The 22,492-nt window shown below is 45.0% G+C and overlaps 1 protein-coding gene across 3 annotated transcripts in view; it reads left to right on the forward strand.

Annotated features, from left to right (window-relative positions):
- NTRK2 (neurotrophic receptor tyrosine kinase 2) overlaps positions 1-22,492 on the forward strand; it is a 321,206-nt gene that overhangs the window by 249,109 nt on the left and 49,605 nt on the right. For all 3 annotated transcript variants that reach the window (XM_021677950.2, XM_021677951.2, XM_044920358.1), the window contains 2 exons: positions 5,294-5,466; positions 10,086-10,320. In XM_021677950.2, the coding sequence (XP_021533625.1) occupies positions 5,294-5,466; positions 10,086-10,320 (408 nt within the window). The remainder of the gene's footprint in view (positions 1-5,293; positions 5,467-10,085; positions 10,321-22,492) is intronic.

Consider the following 22,492-nt stretch of genomic DNA (forward strand, 5'->3'; position numbering starts at 1 on the left):
ATGAGGGCTCACCATAATGATCTGTTCTTTTCTTATCCTTCACCTTACCTTTTTTTCTACCTTGTTAAAAATTATAGGAGAAGAATATAAGACCTGTTTAAAAAAAGGACACAATCTCTCTTTTACCTTGTGTCTCCTAAACCACCTGTACTTTGAAATGCACGATCATTTGTCGTATCCTACAGCATCCATTCACACGGATGATTTCAAATAAGCTCTCTTGCCTCTCCTACCAGCTTCCTGTTAGTTAGCCTTAATATTTCGTGGAAGCATTTGAAAGGAATGTTAATTTTCCTTTGGTTTTTTTTTTTTTTCCTGACTTCTATTTTGCCTTCACTAGTTTCTCAGTTCTGTGCTGAAGTTTATTGCATGCTGCTCAATTCTCCCAACTCTGAATCAGTGTGTGCTCAAGGCAGTAACTCGCTGTAGCTCTGGATGAGACCTCTCCCTTGAGAATGTCTTCAGAAAAGGATGGTAGCTTTGAAGTGTCAGGAAATTCACCAGGAATAAGAAGAAACAAAACTACAAAGCAGACACCAGGAGTAAGAAAATAGCAATGCTCAATGATGGGGCAAATATGCCTGTCAAAGTGGTGGCGATTGTCAGTGAGGGAAGCTGCCACCTCATGTCCATTGCCAAGGACTTGGGGAACCAGCCAAGCCTTCCTTAATTGAGAAAAATGACAATCAGCCATGGTACAAAAACAGAGATGATTTTTATAAATAGGGTTGATAGCAGGATTTTTCCAGCTTCTGATTGCTGTCTGGCTATGGTTCCACCCTTAGAAAAATTCTGTCCTTCGAGTGCCAAATTCAGAAGATGATTTTGCCCAACTTGTTACTGCCATATTTTCTGAATCTCTTAAAATAGAGTTGAATCATAATTTAGAAAAAGGACCCAACATGCAAAAATGGATGGGCACATAGGATGGAGCTAGGTTTGTGGGATGCTCTTGCCCCATGAATAGTAAAATCTTTCTTAAATCTAAAAATTTTACTGAAGCACAGCTTCTGACATTACACTAAGAACAGTCTCTTCCTGCAGTAGATTGCTTTGGGGAAATGGAAATGTTAGATGCTCGTTAGCTCTTTTAGTTTGGTTCGTGCCCCTCCCCCGAAAATCCTGTCTTCTCTCCCATCCTACCCCTCTACCCCACTGCCTGACTCTCTCTCTCTCACACACACACACACACACACACACACACACACACACTAGCACTCTTGAATCAACACTATAAAGCTAAACTTAAGAAAAGAGGTTACATGCAGAATTTGTTCACACCTTGTGATGATAATGGCCTAAAAGGGTCAGGAGCCTTCTCTAGCTCACTGTTAAAGACAGGCCGAGGCCCCAGCAATAAGCTGTCCCAGTGATGCAGGGCAGCCTCTGAGTACGGAGTCTTGATCTCTGAGAAGACACCGCAGGCTTCAAAGGGCTTTCGGCAGGGGGAATGCGGACAGCCTCCGGGGCCCACAGTTCCCATGGTGGGGGGCCATCTCTGTGCCTTATCCATGCAGCTTTTGGCTTCCTGGATCCTCGTGCAGGCAAAGCGAATGCAGGCCTGGTTGTGGTTTTGATTTCAAATATCACTCTCTACCAGGACCTGGGACACATCTCAGCTTACACGGAGGACCTCACTCATTCCTCCTGGTGACCCTGTGAAGTAGATGATATCATTACCCTCACTCCACAGAGGAGAAAATCAGAGTTCAGAGAGGTCCAGAGCAGAGTCAGAATTTGAACCCAGATTTTTTTAAAATTCTAAGCTAGAATGCCTTCTTTTTGAGTACCACCATTGTGAGGACCAGTCTTTTGACCAGAAGGAGAGCACAAACTTTTGTGGCTAGCCCTCCAGGAGACAGTGAATTGGGAAGTCTCCTCTTCATCCTTACATCCTCCTGCCTGCTTTCTTTGCCTGTACTTGGACCCGTGTGCCACCTTTCCAGATGAACGCTCACTTTTCATTCCTTTCCAGTGCTCTTTTATCTCTAGTTTACACAGACCTTGTGGGTCAAGGGTTCTTTTATTTGCCCAACATTGGATTCTGCTGTCAGAGGAAGTAGTGGAGACAAGACACATACCCAAAACCAGAATGCAAGTCCAAGGGTGAAAGATGTTCCCATGTATGTATTTTGCACCAGCCGATGACAACGTCCATCTCCTCCGTGTCTATCTGCTCGCCCTAACTGTGATTTTTTCCTACTTAGAAATTCAACAAAACAGTCGTTGGATTAAAAACCAACCTAAACAAGTCATCAAGATAAGCACTTCACACCTCCCTATGCAACAGGGATGAAGGGGCTGAGTTTGGGTGGGTATAAACTCTGTTTCTGGTGGTTCCAGGGAGCAGAGCCCCAGACTCCAGGCTCTCAGCCACTGTTCATTTTGTTATTAAATGAAGAAATGTGTGGTTTCCATGGTAACAACCCTACCAAAGTTTTATAGCCTCTCTCAGTACTTGCTGGACCAAATCTCACTTTTCAAAGCAGGTGCTCTTAAGGGACCCTTCTCAGAAAACCACATGCTAACATGAAAATGGGGAACCCCACCACCAGACCCTTTTTTCGATTGGTATCTCCAGAATTTGGCATAAGAAACAACTGCCTCTAGCCTAAAGAAAACTCTAGGTATAATTTCTGTATCATTGGGTCAGGTCATCACTGGAGAGAAAGCTTCAAATCCGGCTAAAGGCAGTTCGTGAAAATGCTAGATTGTAGCAGAAAACACTTTGCGACCTTGTTGTTGCCTCTGTCATCTTAATGTTTCCTTGTCACTGAGGTGAGGCAGGCCCTGCATATTCATCCGTGCCCTCCTGTGTGGAGCGCGGCCTTGGGCATGCTAAGTTACATATTGCAAGCTCATCATGCGGCAGACTTGATGATGAGCCTCTTGCCCCCTTTGGGAATGAAGGACTTGCTCCCTCGCTTGCTGGGAAGGCTGCAACAGTCTCAGCTGCCAGTAACCTATGGGGGCTCAGGAAGTCCACGCAAGGTCACAATCCCCTTCTGGGGTGGCCTCCATCCAGTGGCGGGCTGGTGTGAAGCTCCAAAGGCCCAGCCCCCTTGGCTCGACTCAGGACAGCTCCGAAGGTTCATCCTGGAGGGCCAGACGAGGCTCAGCTTCAGAAGCTCAGCTTCTCCCTCTGCCCAGTCCCTCCCAGCAGGTGTTAATACCTAATAAATGTCTTGGCTGCTAATTTCCACGCCAGGGTCTTTTCCTCGGGAACTTGACTTGTGGCACATCCCAAGGTCTAGAAGCTGCCCGGGTCAGGAGCATCCCCCCAGGAGAGCAGAGTCAAGGCAGCGAGCTACAGCAGGACCACCAGGGGCCTGGAAGTGTTCTTTGATCCTGGACATGGTGTGTAGTCTCACGCTCAGTACACTTCTGATGCATGACTGTGCTTTCATTCTGCTCCAGTGTTCAATTTTTTGTGACTATGGATGTTCACATTTACCATCTAATACTGGTAAGGACTCACTGCAGTCTCCAGAGAAGGCGTTCACGTACACACATGCCACCTCTACCAGCAGGAGTCCTCTGGGTGTCCTTCTCCTTGTCCCTTAACTGTAGCTGCTGTCACTAATTACTACAAACTCAGGGGCTAACACAACACAAATGATCTCTCTCACAGTTCTCATGGTCAGACGCCCAAAATCAGTTTTACTAAGCAAAAGGGAAGATGTCAACGGGGCTGGCTCTTTCTGGAAGCTCCAGGGCAGAAAACGTTTCCTGGCCTTTTCCAGTTTTTGGAGGCCACCCACATTGCTTGGCTTGTGGCCCCTTCTTCTAAGCCAGCAGCGTGGCACCTGTGTCCTGTCTGACCTCTGCTTCTACCCTTACAGCTGCTCTCTCCTGATCCCCCTTCTCACCCAAGGGCCCTTGTGTGGAATGACTCAGAGCCCACTCGGACAATCCCTCTGCATCAAGACCCTTAACTTACTCATATCTGCAAAGTCCCTTTGGCCATGTATTCTGGGGATTGGCATGTGGACGCCCTTGTGGGGGCATTATTCAACCTGCGACCCTGGTGACCATGCCTGAGTGAGGATTCCAGGCAAAGAGAGGGACACGGGCAGAGACAGGGAGGCCTGGCCTGATGTCATGTGGGAAGCTGCAGAGCCTTGTTACGGTGAAAGCATAGGTTTCAAGAGAGACCCGTCAAGTGATCGAACCAGGGTGCCTGGGTGGCTAAGTCGGTTAAGCGTCTGCCTTCGGCTCAGGTCATGATCCCAGCGTCCTTGGGATCGAATCCCACATCGGGCTCCTTGTTCAGCAGGGGTCTACTTCTCCCTCTCACTCCCCTTCTGTGCTCTCTCTCTCTCTCTCAAATAAATAAATAAAATCTTTAAAAAAAAAAGTGATCAAACTGGACAGAGATGCAGGTGAGCTGGTTCAGTTAGGATGTGTGTTTTAAGCATGAATTAGAGTAATTATAAATGTTAGTTCTCTCCTTCTTTGCCCATAAATAAGCCCCTGAGGCCAGGATTCGGGTCACTGTCTTCCTGATGCCAGCACAGCTCTAGCTCTGTGACTGGCACAGGGCAGGAGCTCAGCATAGGTGTGTGGCATCACGGAATGTCACCTTTGCCCTATGACACCGTGGTGGCGGAGCGCTCTGAGAAGAGAGCTAAGGGCCCCAGAGCCTGGCCGGCATGACCCTGGGCATTGTCATCTTGGCAACGTGATGGGCTGGCTTGGCACTGACTGGACAGGGGCATCTGCTGAGCCGGCAGCTTGCGTGGGCCCAGGGGGGAGAAGGCTTTCAAACGTGTTACATAATAAAACTGGCAAAATGATCACTGTTGAGGCTGGAAGATGGGTACATGAGGGTTCGTTATGCTCTTCTCTCGACTGACTATTTCCATGATATGAGGTTTTTTTTAAAGTTATGTGAGCAGAAGTGAGCGGCACGTGGCATCCCTGAAAGTGGAACAGGTACCACAACAGAAGAGAAGTCTGTGGTAATAATTGGGTGATAACAGGGGTAAAAAGGATGAAGACTCTAAAAAGCTCACGTCTGTTACTTATGAAGAAACACGTGTACCGAGCGTTTCATCAGCTGCAAAGCTTTCCATACCCATGAGGGACGACTGCTCCTCAGTGTTTAACACAGACAGTATTTCCTCGGGAATGAAGCCATTTCCCAGTCTTTTGTATAATGAATGAGATGAATTTCTTCACATGTAGGAACCGCAGGGCCCTCTGGAGTCATTCCTTCTCCACACAACCTTCCCTTAGATGTTCTCAGTTTGAAGTGTGTTGCTTCTCTCCCTTGTCTGCCCCTCGTCCCCAGACGCTGAAGGACGCCAGCGACAACGCCCGCAAGGACTTCCACCGTGAGGCGGAGCTGCTGACCAACCTCCAGCACGAGCACATTGTCAAGTTCTATGGTGTCTGCGTGGAGGGCGACCCACTCATCATGGTCTTCGAGTACATGAAGCACGGGGACCTCAACAAGTTCCTCAGGTAGGGCGCGGGGTGTGGCGTGGGAGGGAGCTGGAGGAGGGAGCGGGCCTCCATGTTCAGACAGGCCTGAGGGTGAGGACAGGGAGCCCCGGGGAAGGGCCAGGGGTCCCCTGGAACGTTCTCGGGTGACAACACCAACACGTTCTACAGAAAAAGAAACGGAGGACACTGAAGAAATGAGGGACGGGAGAAATGAACTGAGCCGTGGACTCTTTGGGGAAGGGAACCAAGCGATGCTTTTATTTGCCTTGAGCAGAGGTACAAATGGAAGTCGCCCATGTAAGAGCATGAATGGAAAGAGTAAGCAGTCCCAGTAGTGTGGGCTGGGAGACTGGATTCTCCTTCCTCGTCTGCATCAGTGGCCATGTCCGCCTGGGTAGGTCTCCAGCCCACTTTGTCCCAGGCACCCCAACTCCAGGTGGGCCTGAGCTGGACCCTCTTTCTGTCATCCCTGGCTCTAACACGCTGTGTTCTTTCAAACGTGGCTACCTCTCAGCTTTGAAAGGCCAGCAAGTGTGCGGCCTGTGGTGTCTTGGTAGGTAGTTTAACTGGGGAGAAACAGGAAAGATGTCAGCCTCGGTTTTCTTAACTGTAAAAGGGATATAATAGTACCCACATCAAGGACTAGTGTTGGGACGAGTGTGATAATAGATAATCAATAGATATTGTCCCCAGAGCCACATGGTTGAGGGATCCGCAACCCTGGGGATGTTATACCTCTTGTGTTACGGTGACATCTAGACCTCTCTGTCCTCCTCCAGCTACTGGGGGCCCTGGAAAGAGCTTTCCTCAGAAATGGGCACCAGGCAGCCCCTGGAAAATTCAGAAACCGTGCAGTTTAATAGTCCATCGCTGAGAGAACGGTGGCGGGGGACAGTGTACTGCTGTGCTTAGGGATGTCATCATGTGGCTTGTACCTTCCAGATCACTTGTACTAGGCTCATGAATACACGTGCAATTTAGTCGTCCTTCCCTGGGATGGGTCCCCCTTCTCAGCCTTGCTTATGATTGCATGGGGGGAGGGAATGCCAGGTGAGATTAGGAATATGTAGCCAACTCTTGGTGCTCAGAGTCAGTCATCCTGATGCGTTCCTCAGTGTCAGCAGTTTTTCTTGCTGGGGAGAGGGGATGATGATAGATTTTGTCTTTCAGATCTCATGTGAAAGGAGGAAAAGCAGCTACATTTGGTGGAGGTCTAGCTGCTCATAGAAGTATTTTTTCCTTGTTCCCGTGTTCTAGGCTACTTCTCTAATTAAAAATGGTGCTTTCCAAAAATATAGCACCAAAAATAATACACCAAACGTATTTACCTGGATGCAATTAAATGCTTCTGTGAGCTCACACTGTGTGTGTGTATGCATGTGAGTGCATGTGTAAGCATGTGTGTGTGTGTGTGTGTGTGTGTGTTTGTGTGTGTGTGTGTGTTAATTCTTTCACTTTTGGCTCAGCCAACCTCTCCCTAGCTTTCCTTCCTGCTTGCAGAAGGAGCAGACCCCTGATTCTCCCTGGGCGTCTTGCACAAGGCATGGAGCTATTAGAAATCTCTCCCACTTGATTTCAGAATCTGCTGAACTCTGGTAACAAGAGGTTTTCAATGCCAAGAAGCAGGTTCTCAGGCACAATAATGCAGTGTGAACTACAGTCCGTCCTCCCTTTCTGGAAGGGAACCCAGCCCCTCAATGCCATGACCATGTCCCGCGCCCCCCCCGCCCGTGTCATTGGCACTGCCCTATAAAGACAGATGTCTACAATTTCCTCTCATCCTTTTTATTCATCCAAAGCCATACACTTAACACTAACATGGCCAGGCCCTGTGCTAGGGTGGCTGGGAAATGAGGAGAAACATAGTTCTTGCTTGCAAAGAAATGCCAGTTTTTCCTTTGGAATCTCTCCAGAATTCCCTTACGACACGTTTGCAAGTAATAACAGCTAATATTATTGAGACTTCTAAGCATTTTAAATAGTTTAACTTGTATAAACTTAATAAACTATTATTACAAGTATTCCCATTTTATAGTCAAAGAAAGAGAACTGAGTCACAGAGCTGAGATTCAAACCCACAGCCCCTGGCTGCAAAACCCAGAGCCTTAAGCACTGCACTGCTTCCTCTTGAAGTAGCCGGTTAAAAAGATCAGAAGGAAAGTAGCATGCTGTGGAATTTGGAGCCAGACTGTGTGGCTAAGTGCTGACTGTAACCCACACTTGGAGAGAATAAGCTGAGGAAAGGTGTAGAGGCTCCCTCATTAGAAGCCCATTGAACCTTCCTGCTCTCCCAGCCAGGCTGCTAATCGTGCTTTTCCCCTTTTAAGGCATGTTCTCCCGGAAGAGGTAAAAATATGTTTTTATTTCCAAGAGCTGCAAGGTAACCTGGAGAATGAAGCAGAGGGCTTTTGTGTTGACTTTATTTATACTCCTCTTGAGAACTTGTTTAGAAGACTTGCCTGCCCTCTTTTTACAGCGGGATTTTCTGCTCAAAGGCTTCTCCCATTAAAAGGAGTCTTGTTCGAATACTCAAAAGCAAGCAGAGGAGACAGCTGGTTTAAAATGTGGGAGCCTGCCCTACACCACACCTGGTAGCGGAGAGTGCAGAAGGCACTGGAGGCCCACAGCCTTCTGGCGCCTTCACGCAGAGGTGGCCTGTGGCATTGGCCTCAAATGTCTCCTCTTCTCTGGAGTCTTTGCCATGGATAGATTCTTAGCAGGGTCTAGATTCCTGGGGCTGAAATAGGGTTCTGGCAAGTGAGCAACATGTTTCACTCTTTGATTTGAATCTATGAAGATTACATCCTGGCCTAGATTCTCTGGATATTTCAGGATTTCTCCTAGTTTATGTGTTCTTCTAGGTCTCTCTGCTGGTTTGAAGTCACAGTATGGGCTTTGTCTCCTGTGATAGGTGAAAACATTCCGCTTTTCATCTGCCCCCTCAGTGCTGGGAAAAACAACCTCAACCTTTGAGCAATCTTAAACTGGCTTTCCATGAAAGGCCACGAAGCTCCGCACAAGCACGGTATCAGTTACTACTCCCATCAATGTGCTTAGGAGGGTGCAGTGGGTACCCTCACTTTACAGAGGTGAACCGTGCTAGGACCGTCTTGTGCAAAACCAGGAAGTTCCTCCCCTGGAATGGTTCAACCCAGATATTTAGAGATACAAGGGACCTACATGATCACCCAGCCTAATAGCCCTTTGTCTGTTTGACTGATGGGGAAATTACAGACTGGACAAGTTAAAAGTCTTCCCTAGATCCTGGTGGTGGAAAACTCCCCTCCTCCTCATCTAGTGCTTGTTCTCTGAGAATACAAGAATGAAGGATTTGGAAATCCAGCAAAAGGGGGAATCACTGGGGGCTAGAGCCAGGAAGAAGGGGCATACGCCTGCAGTGGGAGACAGTCCAACCAAGGTGGGGCTGGCTGGTGTGGGGAGAGACAGAAGGAGCAGGGTGTTCTGGGACAACTCCAACCCTTTCGTTTTTCAAATACTCGTACAGCTCCACAACCCTCCAGGTGGGATCGTCCGCTTTAAAACCCATTTAAAATCTTCCATATTGATTTTGAGTGCTTCCAGCTGTCCTGAAGGAAATCTTCTCCCTTATTGGCCTCTGGAAGGAAACAGCACTTTGACCGCTCCGCCGAAGCGTCTGGAAGAGAGGGACCCTTTACTCTTTGCCCTGCAGCGCCCCTCAGGCCATCAGGGGCCAGTGACGCCAGTCTTGGCAGGATTCAAGAGCAGGGCCTGGTGGGGCTGAGGGCACATCCTGAGACTGGGACGCTCCCCTCCTTGAAGCATGTGCCAGTGTTGAGGTGCCTAAGTCATCACATGGCTGGGGAAAGGCCAAGTGCATAAGATAGAAAAAAAAGAAGATATAAAATACTATACTCCCCCCCCCCCGCCACCATAATGTAAAGAATAAAACCTGGCCCAGTAAAAGAATCGATGTATTGTGATTCCAGAACTCTCCATGTGGTGGCCAGGGCACAGGTGGGCAGGGGAGGGCTGGGCAAGAGATGGGATTTTTCACAGCGAATGAATGTCCAGGCTGAGGGTCCCTGGGATTCTGCTCAGGTGGGTTTGAGGGAGACCAGGGCAGCTTGGAAACCCTGCCCCATTGCAAAACTCTGGCCCTGGTGGGGGCACGCTGGAGACATTGGCCTGGGTGGGGGGTGCTCCAGCTGCAGCTTGTAGCTGGGAGGGGAGGGCTGGGGCTCCCACTGGGGCATGATGACCCACCACTCCAAGAGAGCCAAACTCTCCCCCCGTGTTTTGGTTTTGGTTTATTTTTATTTTTATTCATGTTTTTTGCTCCACTGCTTCTCAGGGTCAGGGGCTCTGGCCAGTACCTGGCCCCAGGCTAGCTCTGGGGCCCCTAAAACACAGAGCTCTGTGTGTGTGTGTGTGTGTGTGTGTGTGTGTGTGCTGAGGAGGGTACCATGCAGGCCCACATGGCCCTGAGAATTCTAGATTTCCTGGGAATTGAAGCTTTAGGGGTGCACCTGTGGGTGAAGCATCTCCTCCCACTCTTTAGCTAAGTCAGGCAGCCTTTGAGTCCCAGCTGCTGCTGGGAGACAGGGCCCTTGGAGGGAAGAGCTGGGGCTCCAGCAACACTTCCGTGTCCTCCACAGGGCCCATGGGCCTGACGCCGTGCTGATGGCCGAAGGCAATCCACCAACAGAGCTGACCCAGTCCCAGATGCTGCACATCGCCCAACAGATAGCCGCGGGCATGGTCTACCTGGCGTCCCAGCACTTCGTGCACCGAGATCTGGCCACCCGCAACTGCCTGGTCGGTGAGAACCTCCTGGTGAAAATCGGGGACTTTGGGATGTCCCGGGACGTGTACAGCACTGACTACTACAGGGTGAGTGGCTGTGCCCATCAGGGGTCCCCAGGGCCCTCTTTCCCTGGGAGCCCCTTGTATTCATTTGCTGGGGCCGCCATAACAAAATACTGTAGACTAAGGGGCTTACCTAATAGACTTTTATTTTCTCTGAAGGCTAAAAGTCCAAGGTCAGGGTGATGGCAGGGTTGCTTTCTCCAAAGGCATCTCTTCTTGGCTTGCAGACAACACCTTTCTCTGTGTGCTCACATGGTCTTGTTGCTGTGTGCACATCCCTGGTGTCTCTCTCTCTCTGTGTCTAAATTTCCTTGTCTTGTAAAGACACCAGCTAGATTGGATGAAGGCCCACCACAGCCTTGTTTTCATTTAGTCACCTCTTTAAAGACCCTATCTCCAAATACAGCTATAGTCTGAGATACTGGGGGTTAAGGCTTCCATGCACAAATTTGGGGGGAACACAATGCACCCCATAAACCCATCCTGCTCTTTCCATGGTTCTCCAGAGTGGTGTGTGATATCTCCAAGACAAAAGCCCTCAGTGTGATGGTTAAGCCAGGGGAGCCCAAGGGCTTGGGGGAATCCCTGGTTGGCACAAGGTTAAAGGGTTTTGAGGTTTATATTTGATTCTGTGAAATTATGCCTGGAGCCTTTATCTGAGGGTGTGGCTGAAGATGAACTTTTCACACAAATAATAACACCATAGACCTTAGAAGTTCCCACCCAGAGCCATCTTGGTTGAAAGTGGGTTGGCTGGTGGCCTTCTTTGTGAGATGTAAGAGGTTCTGTTCTGCCTCCTCCTGAATAGTCCCACCTCTGGCTGGCTAGGTTTCCACCACTAGAAACACTAAGGACTAGAGTTACAGAAACAAATCAAATCCCCTGATTACCTGGAACTGGTCCCCTGGGCAAGGTGGATTTGTTAACTGAGATCTTGGAACTTGGGTAGGAGAGGAAAAGGACATTTCTGGAAATCTTGAAGTCACGATATTGAAAGTGAAGGTTTGAAGTGGTATTCTACTACCTCAAACCCTCAATTTGGTTTTCCTGTGGTTTTGCTTGATTTTCAAGGGCAGAGGAAGAGAATAGGAAGGAAAAGGAATAAATGTGTTGTGTGTACATAGCCTAAGAAGGTAAAACATATAACTTGACTAGATTTCGTAAGGTAAGATTGGCAGAGACAATGCCTCTCCTCACTTTTGGTCTTCCCTTTATGATTTTTTTTTTTTTTTTGAGGAACTTTGTTTCCAATGCCCCTCTCTGCAGCCTTACTCACTTCTCATGCCCCTGCATTTTAGTCAAACCAACATCACTACAAGTAGTCTAAGAAAATAAATCCAGTGCTTTGCTGCATATTCTTCTGTAGATTGTTTTGTGGGATTTCTTCCTTTGTCACCTTGAGAAGCATTGTTCATAGTCTGTGGGACAAAAAAAAAGAGTGGAGACCAAATTGAAAAGGATTCTCTTGGGTGTGTCTATAGAAAACGTGAGTATGGTCTTAACTTCAAGTGTTCAAAATGGAGCTTTGAAGGACCTGTCCTGAGTCTAACGATGACTAGTCTATTCTGGATAGCTAAAATATGGTGGGAGCCTTTACCTACTGATGGAAGCATCTCCACTGTTAGCTCTGTTCCTTTGGTGGGAGGTGGGGGTGGGGATGTTTCCCTGTCTCAAGAGATGAAGAACCACATGAGTCCTTCCCTAAAGAAGAGCTTTGCTGATCTTGATGAGCACCAAAGGGAGAAACATGTGGCCCTAACAAGAGCTTCGTCTTTAGCAGTAAGTTAATAAAGGTCCTAGAATGTGTGGCACAAAATAGGTATTCAACAAAAGTTTTCAACTTTATCATGATCCAAATGGATAAAATCATTCTTCATTCCCAAAGCCACAACTGAGCCAGGTGGAGTCCAGTGTCATTTCTTATAATCTTTAGAAAAAATAAATCAGAGAAACAAGATAGAAATGCTCAACAGGAAGAAGATAAACAACCTGAATAAAAAATAGGCAAAATTTTTAAGTAGAGGTGTCGCCAAAGGGGATATACAAATGTTCACATGAAAAGATGCTCAACATCATTAGTCATTGGGGAAATGTAAATCAAAGCCCCATTGAGATAGCACTTCACACTCACTAGGATGCTGTAATAAAGATGGACAATAGCAAGTGTTAATGGGAATGTGGAGAAATCAGAGCCCTCGTACACTGCAGGTAGGGATGCAAAATGGGTGCAGCTGCTTTGGCAAATGGTTTGGCAGTTTCTCCAAATGTGTAACACAGACTCATCATATAACTCAGCGATTCCACTCCTAGGTATATTACCTAAAAGAACTGAAATCATACTTTCACACAAAAATGTGTACACGAATGTTCATAGCAGCATCATTCATAATAACTAAAAAGTGGGAACAACTTAAGTGTCCAACAACTGGTGAATGAATAAATGAGATGTGGTGATCATACAATGGGCTATTATTCACCAGTAAGAAGGAATGAAGTACTGACTCATGCTACAACACAGATGAGCCCTAATGCAACCATTATGGTAAATGAAGGAAGCCAGACTCAAAAGATCACATATGGGATTCCATTTATATGAAATGTCCAGAATAGGCAAATCCATGGAGACAGAAAGTAGATCAGTGGTTGCCAATGGCTGGGAGAATGGAGAATGAGGAGTGACTGCTGCTGGATATGGAGTTTCTTTTTAGGGTGGTGAGAATGTTCTAGAAGTGTACAGTGGTGGTGGTTATTTAGTATATTGATAAATGTGCTAAATACCACTGAAAGGTAAATATTATGGTATATAAATTGTATCTCATGTCTTTAAAAAAAGTCTAAAAAGCCTACAAGTCTATGGTATATGAATTATATCTCATGTCTAAAAAAAAAAGTCTAAAAAGGAAAATACTAGCTAAATAGTGGCCATTATTATGAACATAAGAAGTTAGTCTGGATTATTTAGACATTAAAAAAGTACTGTCATTTGTTATCTACTTTATTTTGTTACCATTTATTAAAAAGGAAATTCACCACTTAGGTGACATTTTCCCGAAGTTCTTTTTTCTGAATTGATTGGAGGAAATAATGTTTCCCAGTTTCTTTGTTAAATGTTCTTGGAACTATCCTCATCATTAGCAAATGTACTTCAGATGCCACATTTATGCAACCCCATCCCGCACCCCTCTCCCACCATGATCACTACTCAGTGGCAGCTGGGGGATCTGTATGTTCACTTGGCTATTTGTTGTTCCCACTAAGGATGAGGAAGAAGAACCAGCCTTACATTGGCCTCTGTTATAGGTGGGGATGGGCAGGAGGGGGTAGGAAAGTGGATGATGGATATTAAGACCAGACAATTTGATAGTAGCCTAGGAAAACAAATGATGATTCACCTTTTGGTTCCATGAAATTATTTATTATCCTAGAAGTCATTTGTAGTATATTTTTGCTTATTAAAAATATCCATAGCAAATCAATGGGCTCCATTCTGTTGGTTTTGTCCAATGGACAAGCAGAAGCTGTTGCCAATTCTGCACGTGAACTACAGCACCATCTTGCAGTGGCTGTTTCCCAGACCATTCTTGCTTTCCCATTAGTTATCGACCTGTTGGATCATCTCTAAGCTCTGCATTAGTCCCCTTCCCATCATGGTGTCTTTTCATCCTGTCTGTCACTGGAGCTGGGGAATGTGCCTACTTCAGAGCTTTGGTTTCTCATGTGCCAGCACCTTAAGTATGTTTTTCTTCATTATTCTCCTCCTATCCTCCCCAAAAGCCTGCGTCAAACCCCAGGCTGAGGAGCTGCTTGCTCTAGCTGGTGTGTGCTGTCATCACCAATGTTAAAAATCTCCCCCGCCACAGCAATGGGGGAGGATTTTTGTGTCAGCCAAGGCTCTCGAATCTGGAAGGATGGTGCTTGGTCCCAGAGTCAACTAGGTTGAGGAGTAACATGTCCCTTATCTTTAAGCAAGAGCAGGTTCCACTGGTAACCTGTGCCTTCTGCTCATGATGCTTTAGGAACAGCCCTGTGGGGTGGCCACAGCTCGGGGCAGTCCGTGGTGGGAGGGGCATGTAGCAGCTGTTCCTCCATCATGGGGGAGCAGGCAGCACCAGAAAATGGCTGCCTTACGGCTTCCACCCTGTTGCAGCTGAACTAATTATATCCTCCCATTGAAGGGAGAAATCGGAACAGTACATTTGCATTGAAACTAGGCTGATATGGTGGGTTCAAAATTACTCTAGCATTTATGTCCTCTGAATTGTTTTAATTAGCAGCTCTGCAGTACCAGCCTTTTATTTAGTTTTTATTGCTTCCCTCCACTGGCAAAACCTAGCATTTCAGAGACATCTGAAATCTGTGACAGATTTCTGTCACATTCTGCCTGTCGGAGACCTAGGATCTCACTCTCCTTGGTCATTACAGGGCCACAGTGGATCCACTGAAACTTTTTCTCATGTGCACTTTGGTAGTTTTCCCTGTTTGGGTCCAACACGTGCTTAAAATGAATGTGATCTGTTGGTGAGGAGAGATCCCTAAAGATCTGAAATCCTAGCTTTTAAATCTTGTTCTCCTTTGGGCTTTAGTTTTATACTGAGGTGGTAAGAAACCCTGTCCTTTAATTCATCTTCCACTTAAGGAGAAAAAAGAAGGAAGCACAATAGGCAAATTGATTTATGGTGGACATTTACAAAAGCAAATGAGTACACATTGGCTAAGCAAGGTTATGGTCAGCATCCTGAAGTATTAAAGTGATACCAGCTACAGTGTCTAAGAACTCATCTTCAGTTGTTCAGTACCAGTTTATTAGCTGCAGAGAGAAAAGAAAATGGATGGTATTGATATCAGCTGATGTAACAAGTAGCAAGAACTGATTTAAACTTTAGTACCAGCTGGAAAATAAAGTCCTCAACCACAGAGACGAGAGGAAGACTTATGTAACTTAAGAACAAGACAAACACATGAGAAATAATCAAGACTTAACTTTTCATACCTTGGGTATTGAAAATAATGTTTATTTTTTATGGAATATTTTTATGTAATATGAGCATTTCTAGATAGATCAATTGATAAATAGACTGATTGATTGATAGATCAATTATGAGTCATTTCACAAATGTTCTTAGTGAGTTGTCGTGTAAAATACCAATGTCATTCCCTCTATGAAGAACATCACCGAATCTCCCTGGTGAATGCCTGCTAATTCTTCAAAGGCAATTCTTGTTTCATCCCCTCCCTGACTTCCTCCAAGCACAGTAATTGCTCAAAACCCATGATGCCTCTACGCTTCATATAAATAAGCAGTACAACATAGTGATTTGATAAGTTTGTGTACTATGCTATGCTGTACACCTGAAACATTGTGTATCAACTCTAATCAATTTTTTTTAAAAAATGCATCTCACTAGGGACATCTGGGTGGCTCAGTCGGTTAAGCGTCTGCCTTCAGCTCAGTTCTTGATCCCAGGGTCCTGGGATCTAGTCCCTCATCTGGCTCCTTGCTCAGTGGGGAGCCTGCTTCTCCCTCTGCCTGCAGCTCCCCCTGCTTGTGCTCTCTCTCTCTGACAAATAAATAAATAAAATCTTAAAAAAATGCGTCTCAGGGCACCTGGGTGGCTCAGTCGTTAAGCGTCTGCCTTCGGCTCAGGTCATGATCCCAGGGTCCTGGGATCGAGTCCCACATCGGTTTCCCTGCTCAGCGGGAAGCCTGCTTCTCCCTCTCCCACTCCCCCTGCTTGTGTTCCCTCTCTCGCTGTGTCTCTCTCTGTCAAATAAATAAATAAAATCTTTTTTAAAAAAAGCGTCTCACTAATAAATGCATTCTCACAAATAAATACATAAATACATAAATAAATAAATAAATAAGCATTACAGCATAGAGCACATTGCATCATGGAAATTTGTTCATATATGTGTCTTCTCACTAATACGGGAGCAAGGAGAGGACAAGTCTTACATGTCCTTGTATCTGAGACTGCCCCTGGGCATGGCACATACTGAGTGGTCCACACGTGATTGCTGAACAGGACACGTATCAGGGAAAACCTTTATGAGTATGACGTTTTCGCCCTGTAGAAGAATGAAAAAGATACTCAGATTTTGGTAGATGGGCCTGGCCCTGAGGCTAGGAGCGCTGGTTTCAGGAAGCAAAGGTAGGGATATAGAGATGTCCTTATCTCCGACCATTTTTTTTTCAGTAGAGATCCTGGAGCTACAACTTATTTGCACTTATACTATAGTAAAAAACAAGCAAAAAAAACAAAAACTTCCTCTGACATGCTCTGCCTAGAACCTTTGAAACCAGGCACATTGTTCATTTTAAGAGGCAGCAAAGTCCCTTCCTGAAAGAGGAATGTCCTCTGTCATTAACTCTTCTTTGCATACATTTCCTTCATTTCCCCCTTCATATATAATACACAATTACTCAACATCCACATGAACAGTTATAGACTTTCTATTTGACTTCTTTTGATTAAAGTGGCCCCAGAAACTTAAGAGCTTATTTATTTCATGAAATCATCTTCAATTTACGCTTCATACCACACTCAGAGAGAGCACAGTTCAGAGGAACCTGTCTGCTGGGGAGAAATCAGAACATTGAGTTCAGACGAATTCTATATTAAACTAGATTTGCATAAATTATTTCAAGATTCTAAATTGGCTTAATTTGTATTCAAGCCTTCCTAAGAACCTTTTACATATGCTTTGGTGTCGCAAAAGGGTGGGTGAGTGTCCTTGCATGCATTCATTCATTTTTTGGACACACATGTATGAAGCAGCTACTATGTGCTAGATGCTTTACTAGATACTAAAGGCATCCAGATAAAAAAGACACGTGGGCTGGGACTCCGAGGAGTTCTTGCACATGTGATAATGTGATAATGTTGTAATAGAGACATGTACCCTAAAGAGGAAGCCACCAGCCTACTTTGGGAAATCAGAGTAGGGTTCGCAGAGATGTGACATTTGAGCTGGAATATGAGATATGAGCCCCAAATTGTTCTATTGGCAAGAGGGCCCTGGCCAGGCGGGGAGGGAGACATTGTTGGCATAGGAGGGAGCTATGAAAAGAGATGGCAGTGTAAACATCATGGTGTGTGGCCAGGGAATGGGGGCTCCTCTGCCTGCAACCTTTGCATGCAGGCTAACAAAGTAGGCTGTTGACGCTATTATCAGATTTCACAGGGACCTGTTTGCCATGCCAGAGCCTTTGGACTTGGTCCTTTTGGCAGCGGGGAGCCACTGAGAGATTTTATGCCAGAAAGAAACATGTCAGATTGCATTCTGTCAGCTTATGAAAATAGATCTGCCCAACAGATCCCCAAATCCCCACTCCTGTATAGTAGAACAGTGTCTCTCAAACCAGGTCCCTGAGCTGTCAGTGGGTGTTTGCCGGTGAAAGAGATCCATGATCACCAAACTAAGCAATCATTTTCCTTGCTGCAGAACTCCTCAGAGCCTTTAGTCTGTCACTGTGCCATGGGACCTTGGTATGGAGTTATGCAAGAGGTATGGAAGGTGCCTGAAGTCAGCATGGAGGGGCTGGCCTGCAAATTCTTCGTCCAGGTCCCTGGGCCTATTTGTTTCCTGGTGAAGACTAGTGAAGACGGTTAGCAGGACATGGAATAAATCTCTCTTGCATTTTCAGTCTCCTGAGTCCTTTATTCCTGAGATCACTAGCCTGTCTACTTTGTGCATAGAATAGCTACCTGCAGAAATTAAGTAAGCAATTAGGTGCTCTGGGAATGAAGATAGGCCATAGCTCATTGGCACAGATGGGCCAGCAGGACTCAGATTCCTCAAGGTGCTGAGAGGTGAGCAGGTACTTCCTCCCCCTTCTGCCCTGTTTTTGAAACAGTCTGGCTTTAGCTTTCTCACACTCATGATATTCCATGTTCCTCTCATCACTCAGACCAGAGCCCCTTAAAATGGAAGCTGGCAACAAAAAGTTAGCTGGGTTAAAGAAGAAAATGTCTCAGACTGACATCCTAAAGGCAAAGGTTCAAATCTACTTTCTCTTTTCTAATCTTATGCTTCTATCAATGAAGAATGAATTTAACCAAGGCTAGCAATATGCTACCAGCAATGACTGAAGCAGGTAGGGAGTCATTTTTGCTTACATGACAAGGAGTTCACAGGTGGGCAGCTTCTGGTTGGCTCCCAGGCTGCCCGATGTCAGAGCTGTGGACTGGCACTTGATATATCCTTGGTCTTTTCCTCCTGGCTGCAAGATGGCTGCAGCAACTCCAAACACATCCAAACTTCACTTAGAGGAGAAAGGCAGAGCAGCTTCAGGGAGCAGGTAGTTTATCCTTGCATACTTTCTTCTCATCAGAAAATAAATCTTTCCCAGAACATCCCCTCTGCAGACTCCTCCTTTCACCTCCCTGGTCACAGGTGGGTCAAGACTAAGGGCTGAACAAACTTGTAGAGATCAATGGCTTGTTACTGAACACCTAGACAAAACTGGGATTCTACTACAAGGACAAAGGAACGAAAAGATTTGTAACCTTTCAATAAAAGACTTAAACAAAACTGTGATTCTACTGCAGAAAAAAGGGAGCAAAAGTGAATGGCTTTGGAGGGAGTAAAGAAAATTATGCTATACTCACCTTATGTACCCTCATAGCCTCTGTTTCTTTATTTGAAGTGAGTCCCTGCCTCTAAAGTTTGTTGAGAAAACTGAATTGAAGTGGTGCATAATCAATGCTAAAAAATAAACTACTGGAATTTCTCGATGGGAGATCTTTGTTCCTCTGGATGCAATGCTTCTTCTTCTTCTTCTTTTTTTTTTCCTGGTTGCTTTTTTTTTTTTTTTTACGATTTATTTATTTACTTGACACAAGCAGGGGGAGCGGCAGGCAGAGGGAGAGGGAGAAGCAGGCTCCCTGCTGAGCAAGGAGCCTGATGCGAGGCTCGATCCCAGGACCCTGGGATCATGACCTGACCTAAAGGCAGTTGCTTAACCAACTGAGCCATCTAGGCACCCCATCTGGTTGCCTTTAAAATAATGTCTTTATTACTGGTCTTGAGAAATCTGATTACAATGTGCCTTGGTATAGTTTTATTCATATTTCTTGTGCTTGGATGCAATAGTTGACTTGGACTTTTGGGCTTACAGTTTCCATCAATTTGGAAATTTTTTTTTAAAGATTTTATTTATTTATTTGAGAGAGAGAATGAGAGAGAGAGAGTACATGAGAGGGGGGAGGGTCAGAGGGAGAAGCAGACTCCCTGCTGAGCAGGGAGCCCGATATGGGACTCGATCCTGGGACTCCAGGATCATGACCTGAGCCGAAGGCAGTGGCTTAACCAACTGAGCCACCCAGGAGCCCCAATCAATTTGGAAATTTTTTGACCAATTCTTGTTCAGATATTTCTTCTCTTTCCCCTACTTACCACCAAGGGACTCCAGTTTCACTTATATTAAGCCATTTAAAACTGTCTCATGGCTCACTGAAATCTTACATTTTTTGGATTCTCTTTTCTTTGTGTGTTTTATTTTGGATATTTTCTATTACCATATCTTCAAGTTCCATAATCTCTTCTTTTTTTTTTTTCTTTTTTTTTTTTTTAAAGATTTTATTTATTTGTTTGAGAGAGAGAGAGTGAGAGAGAGCAAGCACATGAGAGGGGGGAGGGTCAGAGGGAGAAGCAGACTCCCTGACGAGCAGGGAGCCCGATGCGGGACTCGATCCAGGGACTCCAGGATCATGACCTGAGCCGAAGGCAGTCGCTTAACCAACTGAGCCACCCAGGCGCCCCATAATCTTTTCTTAGTCAATGTTTATTTTTCCATTATTCCCAACCAGTGTATATTTTCATCTTACACATTACAGTTTTCATTTCTAGAAGTTCATTATGGCTTTTTTTAATATCTTCCATGCCTCCAGATAACATCTTAAACATAGAGAATACATTTATAATAATGTTTCAATATATTTTGTGGTACTAACATGTGCCAGTCCTGGATCAATTTCCTTTGGTTGATTTCTCTCCTAATTATGAGTCATACTGTTCTGCTCCTCTGTATGCCTGGTAATTTTAGATTGGATGCCAGACATTGTGAATTTTGTCTTGTTTGGTGCTGGTATTTTTGCATTCCTTTAACATTTTTGAGCTTTGTTCTGGAATGTGTTTATATTGCCTTGAAACAGCTTGATCCCTTTGTGTATTGCTATTAAGATTAGGCAGGACTAGACCAGTGTTACTTTAGAGCTAATAATTCCTTACTACTGAGGCAAGATCTACTGAGTAGTCTACCCGAGTCCCCACTCGGGTAGAAAATCATGAGGTTTTCACCCTGCTTCATGGGAACCAACACTATTTCTGATCCTGTGTGAGCACTGGGCACTCTTTCCACTGATCCTCTGGGGTAGTTCTTTCCCAGACCTTGATAGTGTCTGTACATGCATGCACTCATCAGCACTCAGCTGAATACTCGAGGGGCACCCTCTCCAGATCTTCAGAATTCCCTTTGTGTGCAGCTCTTCCATTTCTGGAATTCTGTCTTTTCCACTCTAGCTGCCTGATCTCCCGAGACTCCCAGCTCCCAACTCCTCAACTTAGGGAATTTGCTGGGCTTCCCCACCTCTGTCTCTTGCAATGAGAGCTTAACAATCAATCACAGGACTCATTACATTTATTTCTCATCTCTCAGGGATCACTGTCCTTCACTGTTATCTAGTGTCTTGAAAATAGTTGTTTCATATGAATTTAAGCCATTTTTTATTTGTTTCACATGAGAAGGTAAATCTCTTCTCTGTTACTCCACCTTGAATAGGAGTAGAAGACAGCTGCCATCTCTCTTGATGATGATGAATATGTCATTCCAAAAATCTATTAGAGAACCACTTATAAGCTGCAGTAAAGAAAACAAGTTCTCCCACCTCTTTAGAACAGCTACTTCCTGTAAAGTTTTTTTGTTTTCCTTTTTAATTAAATAACTTACATTTACCTAATACTTCTTCTACAATTAAAGTTTTCCTGCCTACACAAGATTGTTACTTAAGTAGGAGAGGAGATTTTTCTCCATATCCAGTGAGTATTGAGGAAGAGGAAATTATCTGAGCTTCCCTGTTACCTCTGAGAGATTCCCCAGGCTCAAATTGTGAATTGGTTCAAGAAGATTTTGGGAAAAAGTATGTGGGCTGAATATTAATATTGCTCCACACTTTTTACATTTTCCCACAGTCTTTGTCCTATGCTCAGGGACAGAACACCTTGGATGGATAAATAACGAAATTAGTCCAAGATGGCAGTGCATGTATTGTTCTTAGCCATGCCTCTTCAATTTGTAGATACTGAGTGAGACATCTTCTGTTCCCTAAAGAAGATCACAAGTCTCCTGGGGAGAAAACACATAAATAAATCACTCTGATACCACGCAGTGTGCTACATGTTCTGAGTAGAGATAAATTGATTTTTGTTGGGATGTGGGATGAAATCTGGAAAGTTCTCTGGGGGAGACACAATTTGACCTGGATCTTAAAGAAAGAATAACGGGTGGGGGTGTTGTTGGAACTTAAAGACTATTGCATGTTACTGAAGTTATAACTGACTCAGTGACCTGATTACACGTGATTCTTGGGCAGAATGTGTATCTTCTAAATTTGACCTCCACATCATCTCACCCAGTATGAGGCACTTACTAGGTTCTTACTGATTATAACTGCCTAAAAGGACTTTCTGAGAAAGATGGTATGATATTCTTCTTGGGAATGTTTGAAAGTAAAGATGCTATCCACTGCGGTGAGTCTTTGGGATGGAAATAGTTCCTAATCAAGTATGACTTGACTTATTTTCTCAACTCTCCATAAAACTTAGAATTCTACCTTCCAGTAGTTATTTCCCGTTTCTGCTTGGTCTATTTGTCCAGATATGAAAAACCATAAAACGCTCAGAGATTGTTACAACCACCTAACCTAATATTGGATACATATGAAGTCATTAAAAACAACAGGATTGATCCCTCTGCAGAGTTGTGGCAGCTTCTCATTGCTGATTATTTTATTGGTCATAAGAACTTAGTACAGGCATATAAATTGAGAAATTCTACTTACCAGATCAAAACACATCCTTATTTGGGCTCCACTAAGAGAATTTTTAAACACAAATTACTTGTAATGTCTGACTGTACAACAAATTCTTTCCATGCTAATGGAGGCATAGCAGTGTTATCTTACCTGGTACTAAAGAG

The sequence above is a fragment of the Neomonachus schauinslandi genome, chromosome 13 (assembly GCF_002201575.2).
Source record: "Neomonachus schauinslandi chromosome 13, ASM220157v2, whole genome shotgun sequence".
NCBI lineage: Eukaryota > Metazoa > Chordata > Mammalia > Carnivora > Phocidae > Neomonachus > Neomonachus schauinslandi.